This window comes from Oenanthe melanoleuca, chromosome 8, assembly GCF_029582105.1.
Source record: "Oenanthe melanoleuca isolate GR-GAL-2019-014 chromosome 8, OMel1.0, whole genome shotgun sequence".
Classification (NCBI taxonomy): domain Eukaryota; kingdom Metazoa; phylum Chordata; class Aves; order Passeriformes; family Muscicapidae; genus Oenanthe; species Oenanthe melanoleuca.
The window spans coordinates 9,372,474-9,390,500 of record NC_079342.1 but is presented as its reverse complement, the minus strand read 5'-3'; the positions used below and the strand labels follow the sequence as shown (position 1 = coordinate 9,390,500).

The 18,027-nt window shown below is 37.8% G+C and overlaps 1 protein-coding gene across 2 annotated transcripts in view; it reads left to right on the top strand.

Annotated features, from left to right (window-relative positions):
* SNX7 (sorting nexin 7) overlaps positions 1-8,304 on the top strand; it is a 28,193-nt gene extending 19,889 nt beyond the window's left edge. The window contains exons 8-9 of one of the 2 annotated variants that reach the window (XM_056497888.1): positions 5-157; positions 7,898-8,304. In XM_056497888.1, the coding sequence (XP_056353863.1) occupies positions 5-157; positions 7,898-7,978 (234 nt within the window). In that variant the 3' untranslated portion in view covers positions 7,979-8,304. The remainder of the gene's footprint in view (positions 1-4; positions 158-7,897) is intronic. The other variant, XM_056497889.1, reaches the window with a different exon arrangement.
* Positions 8,305-18,027: the final 9,723 nt, after the last annotated feature.

Sequence of the window (18,027 nt, the reverse complement as noted above, 5' to 3'; positions counted from 1 at the left end):
TTAGTTCTCAGAAGAGATTGAGAAACTTGAAGACAAAGTTGAACGTGCCAATAATGCTCTGAAGGCAGATTGGGACAGGTGGAAGCAGAACATGCACTGGGATATGAGATCAACATTCACTAATGTGGCCGAAAATAATCTCCGTTATTATGAAGAGGTAAAACTCTTTCTCAAAAAATGTTATTTTTTCATTATTTCAGTAAAGAAGTCCATGGGTTCTCTGTAAAGAGGAGTTTTCCATTTTAGTTCAAACATTTGGTAACTTTGGAATCAGTTTCTGTGGGAATAGTGAGGCAGTTATCCTTAATTTGACAGATTTCAAGCAGAATATATTTTATTGTGCCCAAGCTGTTGATCCTGAATTCATTATCGACAGAGGGCACTCTTGTTTTACTAACCACAACAACTTGGAACATGATTTTCAGTTCAAAGTCAGCTGCTGTATTTCAGTTTGGAAACATTTTACTGTGAGAGCATGAAGAAGCCTTCTGGAAGGCTCAGACCTATATAAGGAAAACCTTTAAATGCGATTCCATCAGATTTTTACTTTCAGCTCAAATGCCACAGGTAATATCCTTGGTAAGAATTTCCAAGAATATATGCTAGGAAGGAGAATTTGAAAGCATGTAACAAAATACATTAAGCATTCTGTGAAGTTTCCTCATGGGGAATACAATGTTGATTGAAATGCGCATTTTGAAAATATCCCAGATGTCTTCAGGTTTTTAAAATAATTTCTCCTTACTTTTGGGGGAAAATGGAATGCACTGAGCCATCTATTAATCATAAATTAGTCATTTTCACAGATATATTTTGGTATCTGTAACTTCAGTCATGTAGTCTGAGCCTTTTATGGATTGCACCTTAGCCAATGGCAGTGCTCTGATTTTACAAATCATTTTGTTAAATCATAATTGAAAAGACAGAGCTCTTGATCGTCAAGTCAAATTAATTAACATGCAGTCTGTGAGATGCATGGACATTGACAATCTGTTGTTACATATTAAGATCAAAATATTTTCAGAAATCAGGCAGCAAGTTTTTGGCATCCTCTAACATTGTCTTCATTTATTGATGGTCTCTGACTTCCATAGCATCAGTATGTATGTTAAAACAATGCTGAATATATTAGAATATTTTCTTTGGGAATGATTAGCCAAAACATAAAAATAATTATTTGGTTATTTTTCCTGTCTAGAAATGTTTTTTGCTGAATTAGAAGTTTAATTCAGAATGCCAAAGCTGATATGGTACATTAAATTACTATTCTTAAGCCACAAACTGCAGAAAATTATTCAGCTGCCAGAGCTTCTTCTTAAATAGCCTCTGAAATACCAGAGAAATTGGTTTATACTGAGACACGATCTTTTGATGGTGCTTTACTTTAACATTGAAATCTTCATTAAATGGTTTCGCTTTTACATCTTTGTAGATCTACAGTTTAGAAAAAGGACCTTATATTACTCCAGCAGCTGGAATAATAAACAATATTGTGCTAACTGTATCACTCCTTGTCTGCAAAGTGAATGTTTACCAATTTCTTTCTATTTTATCTGAAAATCATTATCTGATCCTGATATCCAAAAGAGCTTGATCAAGTTAATATTTTGATTGGGAGTTTTAACCTAAAATACATTTATTTAAGACCCATGGTTAATGGTGATGGTTAATTATTAGAGAAGTGATCACTGATTACTGTCAGAGGCCCATGTATCTCAAACTACAAATGTGTACTCCTGAAAGCAGCAGGAAGCAAAGCTCTGGCATCTGTTCCTGCTGTTTGGGAGTGAAACTTCAGGAAGGGAATATCAGAAACCTGAGAGACAGGAAATTTTTTTATGCTTTTGGTAGGAAAGAAAATCCAACCTTAAATGTAATAGTTTGAGTCTGACTCATTAAACTCATGCACAAGCACAGTGTCTGTTACAGTGTTTTTTGCTTGTTCAATTATTACTTGCTTCATTAGCATTCTTTCACATGTGTGAAGTTACTCATTCAGACTTTTGATGCACCATTTGATGCTTACTAAGCCTTTTCTTGCTGTAACATCCCTCATGTTATTTCCTGCCTTTTCCCCAAAGCACGCTCTGTGCATTTTCCCAGGCACCATGGATACTATGAATGTGATTTAGTTGCCCAGGTCTTCTGTCCAACACCTATGAGGAATCATCTCCTGCTTTCTAACTCAGTGACTACCTGCTTCTCATTCTTTCCACAACTTCCCCCACCCCTCAGTTAAACTAGTCTTGCCTCTCTAAGCATTGTCCCATTTTCTTCTCTGCAGCAGCATTTCATTGCTTCTCATTATTCCCCTTGCTGACTGCATTTCCCAGGCACACAAACAAAGAAGGAGACATTTCTGTTCACGGTCATTCTCTGCATCCCTTAAATTTTGGGAACTACAGAGTAATGAGAGACAGGCATCTTCTGATGGCTGCTGTAGTAGAGAATGCAATCCTTCAAAACTGCATAAAACCCAAGCTGGTTTGGTCAAAAAAACCCCAGCAGCATGTCAAAACACATTAGAATTTCTAAAATGTCATTTCACCTTTGTCACAATTTGGGCAAAGAGTATAACCTTACATTTGTTTGGGTTTTTCCTTAAATGTTGTTGCCTAAAGATTCTGCTATCAACTTGCAAACATCACTTAGCTAGCATAAAAGAGTATCTCTTCTTTAAGCTGAATTAATGTTCACTTTAATTAAGTGTTACTCTAAAGTTTTACCTTTCCTTATGTTTCTCCATATTTACAAATTTAAGAGTCTGTAGTCTTCCAGTTCATTGGCTATCTCCATTTATTATACTTGAATAAGAAGTGTTCCTTTGTTTCTACAGCTGTTTTGTGTCTCTTAATGCTGTGGTAACAAAGACTGAATAAAAACCTAGTGTTGCAGATTTACAGGGTGCTCCTGTGCAGGCCTATGAAAACAAAAGTTTTCAAGTGATAATGTGCAAGCTTTGTTATAATATATTTAAAATCATTTAGGAGCCAAGAATTACCATGACTGACCAATCATTTGGTATTCCTGTAGCCAGTCTAAATGGTTTGTACAGGTCTGTACTTCCTTTCCTCTGGAAAAGAGTTGAATACATCCTTAAGTCTCTCTTTATTCCACAAAGTCTCAAATAAAAAAAAATATTGTACTAACAATGACAGTAAATGCATTGCTAAAATAAGGAGGATTTTCTGAAACAAAATGAAAAGGTTGTGATTTTTAAATGTTCATAAACGTACTCCTATTTCTGAAGTAAACAGCATTGATTCAGCATATGTTAACACTGTACCATTTATTTTATTCCTTTTCATCAGGCCTTAGTCATGACATCATTGTCTGACAGCTTAGTCCAGAAGAGGTATCTGCCAAACAGCTGGAATCACAAACTGTCCACAGGGTGGAGCTTTCATCTGAGAAACTGATTGTCATCATGAATATTTTAATTAATTTAGAAATAGATATTCTAAAGATGCAGAATTACTAAACCCAAAGCAGGATACAGAGTTAGTGGTGGTGCTAGCAGTGTTATTTAGCTGGCAGGTTTGAAGTGTTGCTGCTGCACACTAGCAGAACCCAACTAGGCACTGTTGAACTCTGGCTTCAAAGAGCAGAAGCAATTAAACATTTGCTAAATTTGTCCTTTTTTTCTCATGTGTTTAGTACAGCTAGTCCATATGCAGCCAAAGAATTTTAGTAACTTCTTCTTTTCAGGAAAACCATCAGAATAAGTGGCTAGGTTTTATAGCCCAACCCAAAGACTAGTTAGACATTGTAAATCCAGCAAATATACCAGAGTTTGGGTTTCCACTGCTTGTTGGGAACTCCAGGAAATGCAGGCAGCTTGGTGTTTTTTCCTAATCTGGGATGATAGTTTGTTTGGCATTGGAAGAATGTGGTTTTTTTTTTCTTGAGCATGGATGAACCTTTCTTTTAAAGCATAGCATTTGATTTTATTTATCACATGTAAAATTAATCCTATTAAACCCTTGCATCCTAATCAGATAATCAGTTACTTTTGATATAGTGAAATTCTTGTTGGTATTGGCAGACATTTCTATTTTCTGTTTTTCTTAAGTATTTCAAACACAATGTAGTATATTTCTGTGAGCTACATTGTTGTACAGACATAAATTGATCCAAAAGATTCATTATGGCAAAACAATACTTGTTCCCCATTACAGCAAGTTTCCTCTAACTCCAAAGCCCTTATTTAACTCTCAGCCTTGTAAAAGCTGTAGAAAAAATAGATGAGAGTTGTTATTTGCCCTAGAGGCCTATGTGGTGATGCATTTCATTTGGCTGTGTAGCAGAAAGTTGCATCCTACCTCAGCCATGCCTGGGGGTTCAGTTACCAAACTTCACGAGATTTTCAAAAGCTTCCCCATCTGAGCCTGTTTGTCCCTGTGAATGTCACTTCAAAGACAGATCCATCTTTGAACCCTCATTCACTTCAGTGTTTAAAATTTTTTAAAAATCATTTTGGGAAGACATTTTTTAGAGTGGGAATTGACTATTTCTGTGTGGTCTAGTTTTTATTTCCCTGCACACAGAAATCATGAAAATATTTTCTGTTTCTCTCAGACACAAACAAGATTTCATTTTCAGATTCTACTCCAAAAAATGCCATCATAAATGTTATTTTTAAGGTATCAGCCATGGATAACTGGGAACTGGAACAGAGACACACATGGCATGTGACACACTGCTTCTGCTAGCATCCTTACTACATGTTCTGTTTTTATATCTCCTTTTCCATTATATATGAAATTGTAGTTTTTTTTGAAAAACTTTTTGCTGCTTTTTCTAAGAATGATGTTGCAGAGTAGATATGTGTCCTCCAGTAGTGATCAGAATATTTTAGGTAAAGTAGCCTTATTTAAGTTCTTTGCATTTCATTTTGTATATTTAGGCTTATGTTTTCCATTGGGCTTTTATGAGTAATTGGATTATGAATTTCAATCCTGTCCAAACACATTTAATTTCTCAGTTTGGATTTTCTGGGGTTTTTTCCTTTCTGTCTCCTTTGTGAAAACTGGCTGATCCTCTATTTAGATCTCCATTTTCAACCTCCCAGGAGAATGGAGTCGTATCATTCTGTAATAATGTTGAAGTATACATCACTAACAAAATGTCATTTATGCAGTTCATGCTTCACAATATGAAAAGCTTGAGCCTAAGGCACAGAGACCTAGTTTTGTTTTGGTGTGGTTAATTATAAAATTTGCCAGCTGTAGCAGCACTGTGATGTCTGACAGTGAAATGAGCCGCCATTGCTCTTACATTTTGAAAAATGTGTTTTGGTTATATAAACAGGGATAAATTAAAAGCTGAATAACTTGTGTGAAAAAATGCTTTGTATCTTTGTCTGGACAGACTTCAGTAGATCATATTTATCTGGTTAAGCAGTGTGTTGTGATTGAATTTTAACATGTGCAGCCTGGCTCAGTGTTGCAAAGATAACACAAAGCCATTTTTACATTGCAGCCAGTGCTGATACATATATTTTAATTCACATTACTGAAATTACAGAATAACAAAACATGGACTTACATGGTAATTAAAGTGTGGTTCAGAAAAAAATCTGTCATTGCTAATGAAAGACTTTTCAAGAAAAAGTGATGTTTTCTTGTACCACACCTAGAAAAAGTTTAGAAAAAACGTTGTGCCTTGTAGCTTTCTAGGATGGTAATCCAGGCTGGGCTGTAACAAGCAAATTCATGAGTACCAAACTGAAGACACATAGCTAGCAGCTGCCTCACTGACATTTCAAAACCTAGAGGCCAGGTTCCAGTTTAGGCCTCTCAGACTCAGCTGCAACAGTGTCTAATGAAGTCGAGAGGAACTTAATGATCAAACTTAAAGGCTTTATGCTAAAAGTGAAAAAGACCTTATAAATCAGAAATCAGTTCTCAACACTTACGGTTCACTGTTCAGGCTGGCAGTATCTTCACAGTTTCTCCCTGGTATCCTATTTTAAAAATAACATTTTTCCAAAAAGTCAAGCAGATTTCCACATGAATCTTACCCTGTTAGTCCTCTCTTTTCACAGTAATTCAAACCTTAGATATACTCTGAACAGCAGAATAATGTTGTTGTGTGCAATAGCAGCAGAAATTACTTGGGGCTTTTGTCAGCAAGATCAGAAGAGATAGACTGAGGCAGTAAATTCATGGTATCCGTAGTCTAGGAGACAAAATGTGAATAACAGGACTGATCTCTACCATGCCTGATAATAGGTAAAAACCTGTGAAAAAATAAGCTCATACTTTTTTATTGTGATCTTTTAGTTCAGTTGGCTGTTTTAAGTACTCGTTGTCTTGCAGACCCACATGTTCTACTTTCTTGTGTCTTCAGACACAAAGCTACTGTGGACTTGTTTTTTTCTTTCTCTTGTTTCTTTTGTTACCCTTAATTCTATGGGTATCCCTGGTTCTGTATCCTTGTGTCATCATGGATTCCCCCAGCTCCTGTCATTCTGTGGGTATTCTTTGTTTTTCTCTTTGAGCTTATATTTGACATTATCAGATCCTCCCACTCATCTGCTTACAGACAGACATGCAGTTATAGCAGGACCTAGCATTTCAGTGTAGTATGATTAAATCTCCATATTTAATGGCAGAGTTTGGAACTCATTCACAAGAAATGTCTGATGGATCAGGTGGCTGCAGCTTAAAGCAGGGTCATTTCCACATCTCCTAAGCAATGACAGATGGATACGAGGTGTTTCAATGAGCTGGGCTTAGCAAGCTGCTGGGGCTTGAATACTTTATGGCAAAATATTTCAGTTAGGAAATAATGCTGTTTTCAGGGCACTGATTTAATTCAAAGTTGTGGTAAATGGAGTGGGCTGTCCAGGTTTTAATATATATTTCCTGGGAAGTTTCAAAAGACTTATTTATGGTGCATAATAAAGATTCTTCATGAAAAAAAAGTGTAGAATAAGTAATAAATCAGTTGCATTGTCAAGAACAATAGGTATGAATGTATAAGTCAAATTTTTTTAAGAACATTTCCATTTCAAGGGCTTTTTTTTCAGTAGCATCAGAACAAGGGTAATTATTGCAGCAATTTGCCTGTCCTGTTCTACTGACAGACTTGAAATAGTAGAAACCTGGTGCTTTGGGTGACAAGCATCAACTCATTGCAGGTTACCTCCTCACAGCCTTGCCATGGCTCTCAACACTAATTTATGATTTAGAATGGCTTGCCAAGCTGCCAGCTCATTTAAGCCAAGTTGAACCAAAGTCATTTAGGGATTTTGTTAGTTTCTTTTTTCATTTTACTGCCTGCAGAATTGATGCTTCAAATAAAAAAAATTAGATTTTACAATTGTAAATACTTTTTTCCATAAGCCGAGAAATACCAGCTATAAGGATAACAATTTCCATACTCCCAGCCCCTGCCTCTCTAGTTCTATTTCTTTCCCATTACTCTGGGGAAAAATGAATTCTCTCCTTATTTAGGAAAAAAATGGTTTCATTTAACTTGGAAGGAAAATTGGGTATACATTAGGAATCCACAGAGAATCCAAGGGAACAGTGCCTGACAATGTGCTTTCTATTTGGAAGAGATCTTTGCCTGTAACTAAGGGAAGAGATTAAAGAAGAGCATAATTAATGTTAGCATCTTCCATGCTACAACATACAATTACAGTGCTCACAGTGTGTGCTTGTCATTATGTAAAATTGACCTTTACAGCTCACTCAGCATGTTAGCTAACATTTTTCATATCACTAAGCTGCCTAGGGAACCGTATTTTGCTCTTACCATGGTCATACAAAAGCAGCTTGTGACAATGTGTATGTATTCTGCTACTTTTTAAAATTTGTCTTCTCCTTGGCTAACAGCTTACAGGAGTCTCTCTGCTGTACTCATATGTATGTGTTTGGTTTTTTTTAAGTGCCTTGCTACATGGGAGTCCTTCCTAACATCTCAAACAGTGGATCTTCATGTGGACGAAGATTCTGAAGACAGGCCTTGAGTAATAATCTCTGCTTGATCTCTGCCTTTTCCATGCAGTTTCTCCCAACCAAAGTGCTTTATATGAGATCAGATAGATTATTAAATTTAACTGTTAAGATCAGTGAAATGCAGGAAACAAGCTTATTGAACACTCAGGTATTCTAGTCCTGAAATACATTTTGAGACATGCCATATATTGCTTTATATTGCTTAGCTCTGATTTTACATATTTTTATGCATTTGCATAAAATTGTTTTCATAAATATTGTGTAATTTTGATATAAAGTATTTTAAATATGTAAAAATAGCTCAATTTTAATAAAAAGTTGAATAAGTAAAGTTTGTCATCAGTCTGTATCCCAGTCTTTTTTAGAAGTATTTTGGTATTTTAGCATGTTTCTTAGATTCTCTTTCTTGAGTAATTTCTTGTACTTGCAGAATTACATCACATAATCCTTAAGGACTGGGACTTTAGGATTATTTTAATAGATCTTGCTAGTTGCCCAATGGCAACATAGGACATAAAGATGTCAGACTTGTTCTGTGAGACTAATGGTGCTTTAAAGATTTGATAATTTAGTTTTCAGTTTGCAGTATTTACATGTTTATTAGGCATCTTCAATTTGACATTTTTTAAAGGATAAAGAAAAAGTGACAGTTCATTAAACAGTCTGTTTGTACAGTGATGCCATTAGTCACAGCACTGATCCTGCCAACACAAGAACTTCCATTTGGAGTTTGCAGGGTGACACTGCTCCCATGGCTGACCCTCCTGTAATTTTTAACTTCTTTCCTCTTTAGTCAGTCAGTGTGGAAGAGAAGGGTTAAGAAAATAAGAGGTTTGCATTAAAATGATCTACTGATTCACTCATGCAATATGCATTAAAGTCTTCCAGTCACTGAATTATTCCACCCAAAAGGTCCTCCAGTCTGCAGCTGTAGTTTCTGCAGTTCTCCCTGGTGGTTAAGGTCTGAGCAAGCCACAGGCTTTATGTGGAAAGAATGAGGTGCAGGAATCAGAGACGGCCTAACCAGAGCTCTGGCCTTGCAGAAGAGCAGGGCTTCAGCCACCACCTGCAGCTTTTGTGGTGGCATTTTGAGAGCTTGCTCTAGTCAGTCACCTAATGGCTGCAGGGGACAATTCCAGGGCACATGGCTGCTGCTCCTGGGTGGCTGTGGACCTGTCTGAGCTGGGCAAGGATTTTGTGGCTTTGATCTTAAAAAATGCATATTGCAAGTAAGACCTGGAATACCAGCATGACCTTTTCAGCACTGCTAGGAAAACGCTCTCATGCTGCCCCATAAAGTAGTAGTGAAAGCTCCCCATATAGAGGTGAGTCTGTGCTAGGAGGGCTGTGCCTCACAGGGTCTTCTCCAGCCATGCTGCCAGTGGATCCTTGCAGGAGGCAGGGAAGAACAACATCACTGGACTGTGCTCTTTTACCATTGTAACTTCCTGATGATTTTTTTAACATGAGAGCTTCTATCAGTGTGCTTAATAGCCTTAATGGCTTTCCTTTTTTTTTTCCATCTAAACTCATAGGATTTACTGTGCTGAATATTAATGAATTCCACAACTTAATATGTAGGAAAAATCAATTAATTTTGTGATTTCCTAAACCAGCTGCCCAACAACTTCAGGTAATGCCTTCTGCCTGTTATATTGTGAGAAGAGATGAACAACTGTTTCCTATTTGTCTTCCCTGTGCCAATCAAGAATTTACAGACCTCTAGAGTGTTTTCCAAGTACTGCCTGTTTACCCAGAGGAAAAGCCATAGCTTAATACCATATTGTACAAAAGGCACTTCACATCTGTGCTCATTGTTACTGCTTTTCTCTATATTTTCTAGTTCTGCTGCAACCAGTGTTCAAAATGCAGACACACCAGAAATGTACATGTTGTCATAATTGTGCTTTGATTTTTGTCATCATGTTCCTAATTTATTTTTCGAAGTACCACTGAATGCTGAGCGCCATCTCTCAGAACTGTCCACAAAGCTATTCTGAAGGTTACTGAATAATTTAATATCCATCAGTGTGTATATATAGGAGAATTGGCTTTTCCCCAGTGAGCATTTATTTGCATTTATTAATACTCAATTTAGCCTGCTGTTTTTAGCTCCTAATCTCTCTGTAGTGTACAGTTCTATAAACAGGATTGCAACAAGACAGACAGCAGTAACACTCTGAATACCAGATCAGTGGAGGTTTAAGGAGTTGAGCCTGAACAGCCTTACTGGAAGGATAGAAATACTTGAGTGTAACCCAAAATTACTACCATGCTGCTAATTTAGAAGTGAATTAACTGTGACAGCTTAACATTGTAAAGTAAGTTATTCAACATTTATTGGTGCATACTAGATGTTCCTTTTTTCCTGCGATTGCACCTGTTTTGTTACTGTCTCATTGTAGGAAAGAAAATTAATGGAGAAGTATAAAAAGGGAGGTGCTAAAGCAGCAAAATCAACTCATTTCTAATCTGTGATGATGATTCTGCACCATGACATGCAATTGTTAAAAGAATTTTAAAATGTTATACAAATACAGTTGGGCCTCATTTTGTCATGTAGAGGTACAGCAAATGAAGAAATACACTTCTGCTACAAGCTGAACCTAGAAACTTTTATTTCTATTAGCCTTTTCTGCATGTGTTTTTGCTGAAGCAGAGAGACTCTCAGTACAGATGATCATCAACCCTATCCATAATATCTAATACATAATGGCAGTACTGGGTCAATCTGGCAAGTCTCAGCCAGGTTCTTATAACCAAACTGAAAAAACCTATCTGGTTAAAATGCAGAGACACCAATAGAAGACATCCCCTGGCATTTTTTATCTTTTTCCCCCCTTTCCATGAGGGCTGTAAAGCCAGTGCTGCCCCAGGTTCCTGCTCACGCACTGAGACGTGCCCAGGTTTAATAAGGACTTTTACAGCCATGCCAGAGTGCACAGTGCCAGGACTGACACAGAGCAGGGCGTGCAGGGAGCCAGGCACACCTGGGCAAGGGTTACTCCCTTTCTCCTGGCTACCCCACTGCCCAGAGGTGCCAAGGAACAAAAGGAGGAACTGCACTTTGTCTCTTACTCAGATCCTGGGAGCGGTACAAAGAGAACTGACATCTCTCACTTGGATTGCAATCTAGACAGACGTTTCAGAATATAGAAAAATCAGAAATAGGACAGAAGGAAAAAAATACCTTGGATACAATTAGAAGGATATTTGCTTTCATGGTTTAAATTATATTTATCTTGGTTTTTAACCCTTAACTTGAAATGTTCCTACATTGTATGGCTTGCTACCTACACTGAATGTGTATGTGAAGTTTGTGAGGGTTGCCATGGGAATTCTGGCTTTCATGCCTGGAAAATCATCTGCAATTTGACAAAGCTCATCAATGCTATTGCTATATATATTCATTTTCCCTTAGAAGCATTTTTTCTGGAAGACCTTTATGGAAAAAGTACTATTTCATCTCTACTTGTAATATATAGTCTCATTTATTAAAAGTATTTATTCAGAATACACTGCAGGGTTTTGAAGATTTTCCTTTGGAATCCCTCTCCAATAACATGGATCCAGATGTTAGATTGTTCTAATTAGTTATTTGTGGTACAGCTATTTTATTACTTTACTAGTATTAATTTTAGTTTTAAAAAAATGTAAGATCAGAGCAGAAATGAGTCTCTGAGTAATTCTAAGCATCCAGATATATTTATATGGTGCCTCTTGGGTTTTTGGATTTCTTCATTCATTCTGAGATACATGAACATTACCAATATGATTTCTGACCACACCATCACCATGCTGTGATCCAGGATCCATGGAAATGAATGAAGAGACCAAAGACTGTCTCCCAATGGATCTAAAATCAAATTATTAATAGTATTTGGGGACAATTTGCTCATTGAAAAGAAACAGGAGCAGAAAACTATAATCAGCATTTTCCATTGTTTCATTTAAATTATCTCAATTGTTCTTCAGCAGCAGCAAGGTGTTTAAAAGGGAAGCAATAAAGTCTTAATTATAGGGCAGTGTAACAGCTACAAATGCATATTCTGCTGCTACATGTTCTTCAGAAGAATGTAATCAATTCACACTGTTTTTGAATGATGTTTCATATTGTCATCTTGTAAACAGATCTTAAAATAGCCAGTTTATAAAGAGAGCTAAATCTCTATAATTATGAGAGCTTTTCTTTTTTCCCACTTAATCCTAAAAGGTGGAGGCTGGAGGTGCAGCAGCTTTGATTTTGAACCCCCTACTGAAGTAAAAGAATGCTTATAATTTGAAAGTGGTTTGGGTTTTTTTTTTTATGAACAACATACACAACTAAAACTGATTTGTCAGAGATAACTTAAAATGGTATTTCTGTAATGCCACATCACCATGACTTTGTTCATGTAGTGAACAGTGACACATTGTTTTGGATTTCAGTAAGAAATATGCAAACAGAGTTGACAGAATTCAGCCTTTCAGATTTTGTTTTGTTCTGTATTTTTAACTAGTGGCCAGTGGCTTCTGATCCACACTGTGAGGTCCTGTTGAAAGCTCAGATCTCTTGAGAACTGAAATGTAATCTTGGGTTTTAAACACGCCACCAACTGAGGTTGATAATGTATTATCAGTGAAAAATTTAACTAGTTTTTCATTACAATAGATTTTGAGAAAAGCTGCAAATCCCTTGCCATGGAGATGGAACTATCCAGAGTATATTTCATTCTCTGGGGTGAACTTTGAAGAAACTGGGATCAATGGATAAACACAGTTGTAATAGCTCTGTTTCAGTATCTATAGCAAGGTAATTACTATTGTCTAGTGAGAAAAAGGACCCTGAGTGAAGTCCAAGGGATTTACACCAGCCCTCTGCCTGTCCCTTTTGCAGAGACATGTCCAGTGGATGCAGGGGCTGAACACTGGTGAACATGGAATAGTTCTACCCACAAGGCAGTGGCACCAAGGTGCCATTGAACCAACTTTTGGTTGCTGAGGCAGAGCTCCAGTTTGGATTGTAAATCCCTCTCTCCTTTGCCACACACCAGGAAACTTGAGCAGAGCTGACAAAAACCTGAGCTGATCAACAAGCTGAGAGTTTCCACATCCACTCCATACGAGTGTCATTTGGTGTGGCAAGAGCTTCTCATTTTGAATTCCCATGTCAAACCTTCTGATGAGGCTCCCTGTACATCTTATCTAACATTTCCTTGCAAGGATATGTTAATAATATTTTAATGACTAGGGAAAGAAGGGCTGCCTATTTGGGGAATACTGTGTATTTTTAAACCATAAATTATTGTTCCAAAGTGAACACTACTCGAACAAACTATACATTGCTTTGCCTTATCTCTGGAAGTTGCTTGGGACACGGTGATATCCCCACCCTGTGGCAGAGGGCAAGAAAAGCTTCTCAGTTTCCTAAGTCTTCAACGAAATACACAGAGTAGGAAGGAGAAAGACTGACAAGTCTCTTGGCCTTTTCTGTTTCTTGAATTTTATCATGTACTTCTGCAGCATATGGGTATAACTAATTACATTTTCCGAGCAGATGTGCAAGAGATGGATTGATATGCCAAGGCTGGTAAATGTCCAATGAGGAGGCGACTGGTGTGCCCATGACAGATTTTGTAAATGAGACATTTACGGAAATGACGAACATAAAACGTTTCATTTTAATATGTTACTCCTGAGGTTAAAAGAAGCCCAAGTCCACTATCAAGAGAGAAAAAACGTGTAATGTGTTCCCATTTCTACTTTAGAAAAATAATTTTTTTCAAAGTCCGTTTGGAATATGATGGGGTTTTTCAACTTCTTTCTTCTCTCCTATTTTCTACTTACTGCTGTAAAAGAGAGGTCAATAGGCATGCATTTGGGAGCAAAAGAAGGTTAAATTCCTCTCTCACACAAAAATAGGATTTTAAAAAATTGAGTTTTTGAATGTTAAAATTAAGAGTCAACTGATAAGAACTAATGAGAATCTGTACACACTATATCTGAGCAGAAGAGCAAACTTGAAATTAAGACTCCTTGATGCAGTATGTCAAAGCAGGTTTGACTGACCATTCACATGTGATCAGTGGCACAGCAGCTAAAGCACAGTAAAGGCCTTACAGATTCTGTCCCTAAGAAACACACAATCCTGTTGTCCTACTTCAGTATTAAGCTGTTGATAAAAGTCACTTTGCAAAATAAGTAAGACATTATTTGATATTAAAATGACATTTTTCTCCAAATATTACAGTCCTTTTGTAAATCAATACCTCTGATCATGTAACTCCCTTAGGCAGATCTAGATATGTCCCCACCTCTAGGGGGTCTAGATTCTAGGGGGTCTTCTTTTGTTTCCTTCATTTTGTTTTTAGTCAGAGCTGAAGGAGGTTTGGAAAGTTGTGTATTCTCTATAGAGAAAGAACTAGAAAGGAAGAGTATTTTGCCTGTTGAAGTGACTCAGAGTTGTTCCCCTTTTTATTTCCCCCTGTTAAGTCTCTTCATTATTATTCACATATCTCAAATCTTTGTATTCACCTTCTCCAATTTTCAGGTGCTTTTCCTTCATAGTTAATTTCTTTCTTCATTTCAAAATTCTTCATTTCCCTCTGACACCATGTAATATTTATTACATCAGTGCTAAAGCTGCATGAATAATTTATCAACTATTTTTGCTTCTTTTCCTATTCAAGTATGGCCCATAATAATTCACTTGAAATATTCATTATTTCAAAAGTGTCACAGAATAATTTTTGCAAATAATTCTTGGTCTGTGTATTGTTCAGAGGTGCAACCAAAAACCCAAGTGGCAAAACCTCAACTTTCATCCACCATCCCCTGGTGGGGATCTTCTTCCTATGCTGTGTTTGGTGCACTTGCTGAAAATGTCCCCACTTGCAACTGGCTTCTTGAAAATGCTCCTCAACGTTCACTTCACAAGTTCTGATGTAGAAGAAAATGTCCACCAAGAAGTGAATATTTTTTAGATTGCTTGGAAAGGAAAGACATGAAGGTCAATGGGCTGTGATGCTCTCTTCATTCACTTACTGCCTCTGATCCTCAGCACCACCAAACAGCATAGGTTACACCAAACTTCTTAAAAAGATGTATGGGTTACATTCTCTGTGAGGGTGTGAGGCCTTGGAACAGGCTGCCCAAAGAAGTTGTGGATGCCTCATTCCTGGAAGTGTTCCAGGCCAGACTGGATAAGAACCATGGTCTAGTGGAAGGTGTCCCTGCCTGTGAAGGGGAGCTGGAACTAGATGATCTTTAAGGCTTCTGCCAACCCAAACAATTCTATGGTTCTGTGATTCTACATAGTCAGAGATAGCACCGATACCAAGAGCAACAACAGTGCTGGGGTTTCCCTTGCCCTGGGACAAGGGAAACCTGGACTGAAGACATGCAAAACAGAGGCTTCACTTATATTCAGCCGTATATTTTTAAGCCACCAGTGGCAGCCAGGGTGTTCTGACCTCTCTCTGTTTACATGGATGAGGGATACCACACCTTGGAGAGTGAGGGGCTGAGCTTTCAGGAGTTTGAAATATTCATAAGCAGGTGGCAGTACTTTCTTGGGTACTTTGGCTTCTTGATGGAAAAATTGGTACCACACATAAAAAAGTGATAACAAGTTTTCGTTTCCAGGCATTTGTGTAGGCATCTATGTAAACACTGCAATCCTTAGATTGTCAGCTTTCAAGGCCCAGGTATGTTTCAATTTTATTGAGAAAGCATGAACACAGCAGTTTCTGCCCTGAAGTTGGAACTCCTACTTGCTGCCATAGTAGAATTAATATTTACTTCTGCATAGGTATTTTTGCTATGTCCTAGGGTGCAGGCAATTTGTGTTTGTAGTAGAAGCAAGTACTCATTGCAAACTCAGAGCCAGGCCCTATAAAAGTGTTACCTATAAACTGCAGTAAAGCTGTTTGCAAAATGTATCAGATATTAAGTTAGTTCTCAATGACATTTCTCTTATAGTGAGAAGGCTGCTTTTAATTTAATTGCAAATTAAAAGTTCAATCATTTACTGCTTAATATTCCCAATATAGCACTGAATGAACATTAAGTGACATAATGGCTGCTGAGGTCCCTGACCAAATCGTAAAAGGAGGGATGGGGGCAATCTTTCAAAGCATCAGGGCTTGGTGTGTGCTCATGTCAGTTTTCCACCTCTTTTCATTAGCAATGCTAAGCTGAGAGTGTTGACCCTCAGGCTTTGCTCCTCTTGAGCAACAAAATTGGAAGTGAAATGAGCGTGGCAATCTGCTGAGTCTGAGAGCTGCCAGCTGTACCTGTGCTCTGCAGAGGCTCTGGGAGTGTGTCCAGGGCAGCAGGGAGAGAAGCGTGGAGAGGGAGGGACAACATGTATCTGAGGGAGCTGTGCTTTGAAGAGAGCAAGAGAAGGTACTATGTTGCACACCAAAGCAAACAAGTTCAACTAACTTAGAAGATAGAGGAAAACAAATATATTTTCTTCTGAATTCCTAGTAAAACCTTGATTCTTAGAAATATATATACAAGGAAGACCAAAAAGTAGACGAATGGAATGGAGAAGCAGTCTGCAAATCATTGCCTATAAAGCTGTGACTTTTTGGAATTATATCACTTTTTCTATTAGGCTGAACTGTCAAACACCATAACCAGATTCTGTGTATCCTGTAATTAATTACTACTTATTGTTTTTCTGTCTGACCCCTGGAGTTGGTTTTTGCAAATTGCAAATTGTCAGAATCTGACTCACACTCAGTGCTACTGGAAGTGGGAAAGATCAGAAGAATTCACTTAACAAATGTAGATGATAAAATAAAATGTCACACTTTATTACATACTTTCATTCCATCTGTCTGAGCAATTTTAAATGCCAGATTTAAAGAAGTGCCAGCAGGCCATGTCTTTCAGGGATGCTTGCACATGGCTGCATTCACTTTTAGCATTTCCTTTCTATTAAGAGGATAATTTGGTGGCATGTAAACTCCTAGAAGGGTGCAAGAGCACGTGTGTTTGCACTGGGACACTCACTCACGCTCCTGCCCCTGTGCCAGCTCCTGGGGCGTGCCCAGGGAATCACCACCTCCTGATTTCCCTCTCCCTAGCTCATATGATTGGTTTTCATGGCACTGCCCTTCCAGGGAAGCTGCATCATGGTTTCCATGCAGCTTTTGAAGGCCACCATCGCTCACCTCCATGCTGCTTGCTAGTAAGGCACTACAAGAACATTCCTCTTTCTGTGGGCTTTCTATCACTCGCAGATTCCTCTTGTTCACCCACCAAATATCAAGGCTTGGGAAAATTTCAAATTATGTTTAAAGTTTTTTGTTTCCATCAGTGAGGCAGAGAACAGTGGTAGTGATGAGGTTGGGGTGCCTTTTTTAGCTCCAGTGAGCAGCTCCCACCAGACTGCTCCTACTTTGTTCTGGTTTTTGCTGGGGATAGCACCTGCCCTGCCTGCCAAGGTTGTCTGACCAGCCAGATGTTCTGGGCCCATCCCACACTCCTCACCAAAGAAAGAAGTGAATCCACATCAGCCCAAAAGTCCCTTAAAGACTGTGTGTTTTAAAGTTCTCTTCAAACTCAAAGCATCTCTGAGTATTTCTTGCTTAAAAAAATGTGGAAAAAAAAAAAAAAAAAAAAAAAAGAACAGGAAAAAATTTCCCAGAGGAAATAACAGTAGAGAAAAAAAAAAGATTGGGAAATGGAGCACAAGGAGGTAAAATAAAAAATGTAAAGAGTCTCCAATTAAAGAGTAGAGAGGAGAAGAAAAAAAAAAGAGATCATGAATAAGTAAGTAAATGGTACATAAAAAAAGATATAATGAATAAATAAGTAAATGGTACATACTACTTGTCCAACTCCTGCTTTCTGTGCCTGCCCAGTGGCACAGCTCTAATGCACAGAACTGCCACTGCACAGTAAAATCTGACTGACTTTCAGGGAGGACAGTGGCACTACAGGAGAATCTGTTACTGCCCCAGTATTAGTGTAAGTAATGTGTGAACCCATGAGCTGCCAGTAGTTGTTGCCACATTCATCCCATGAAACAAAATTCTCATTCCATTCTTCACCCTTTGAGATTGTCATG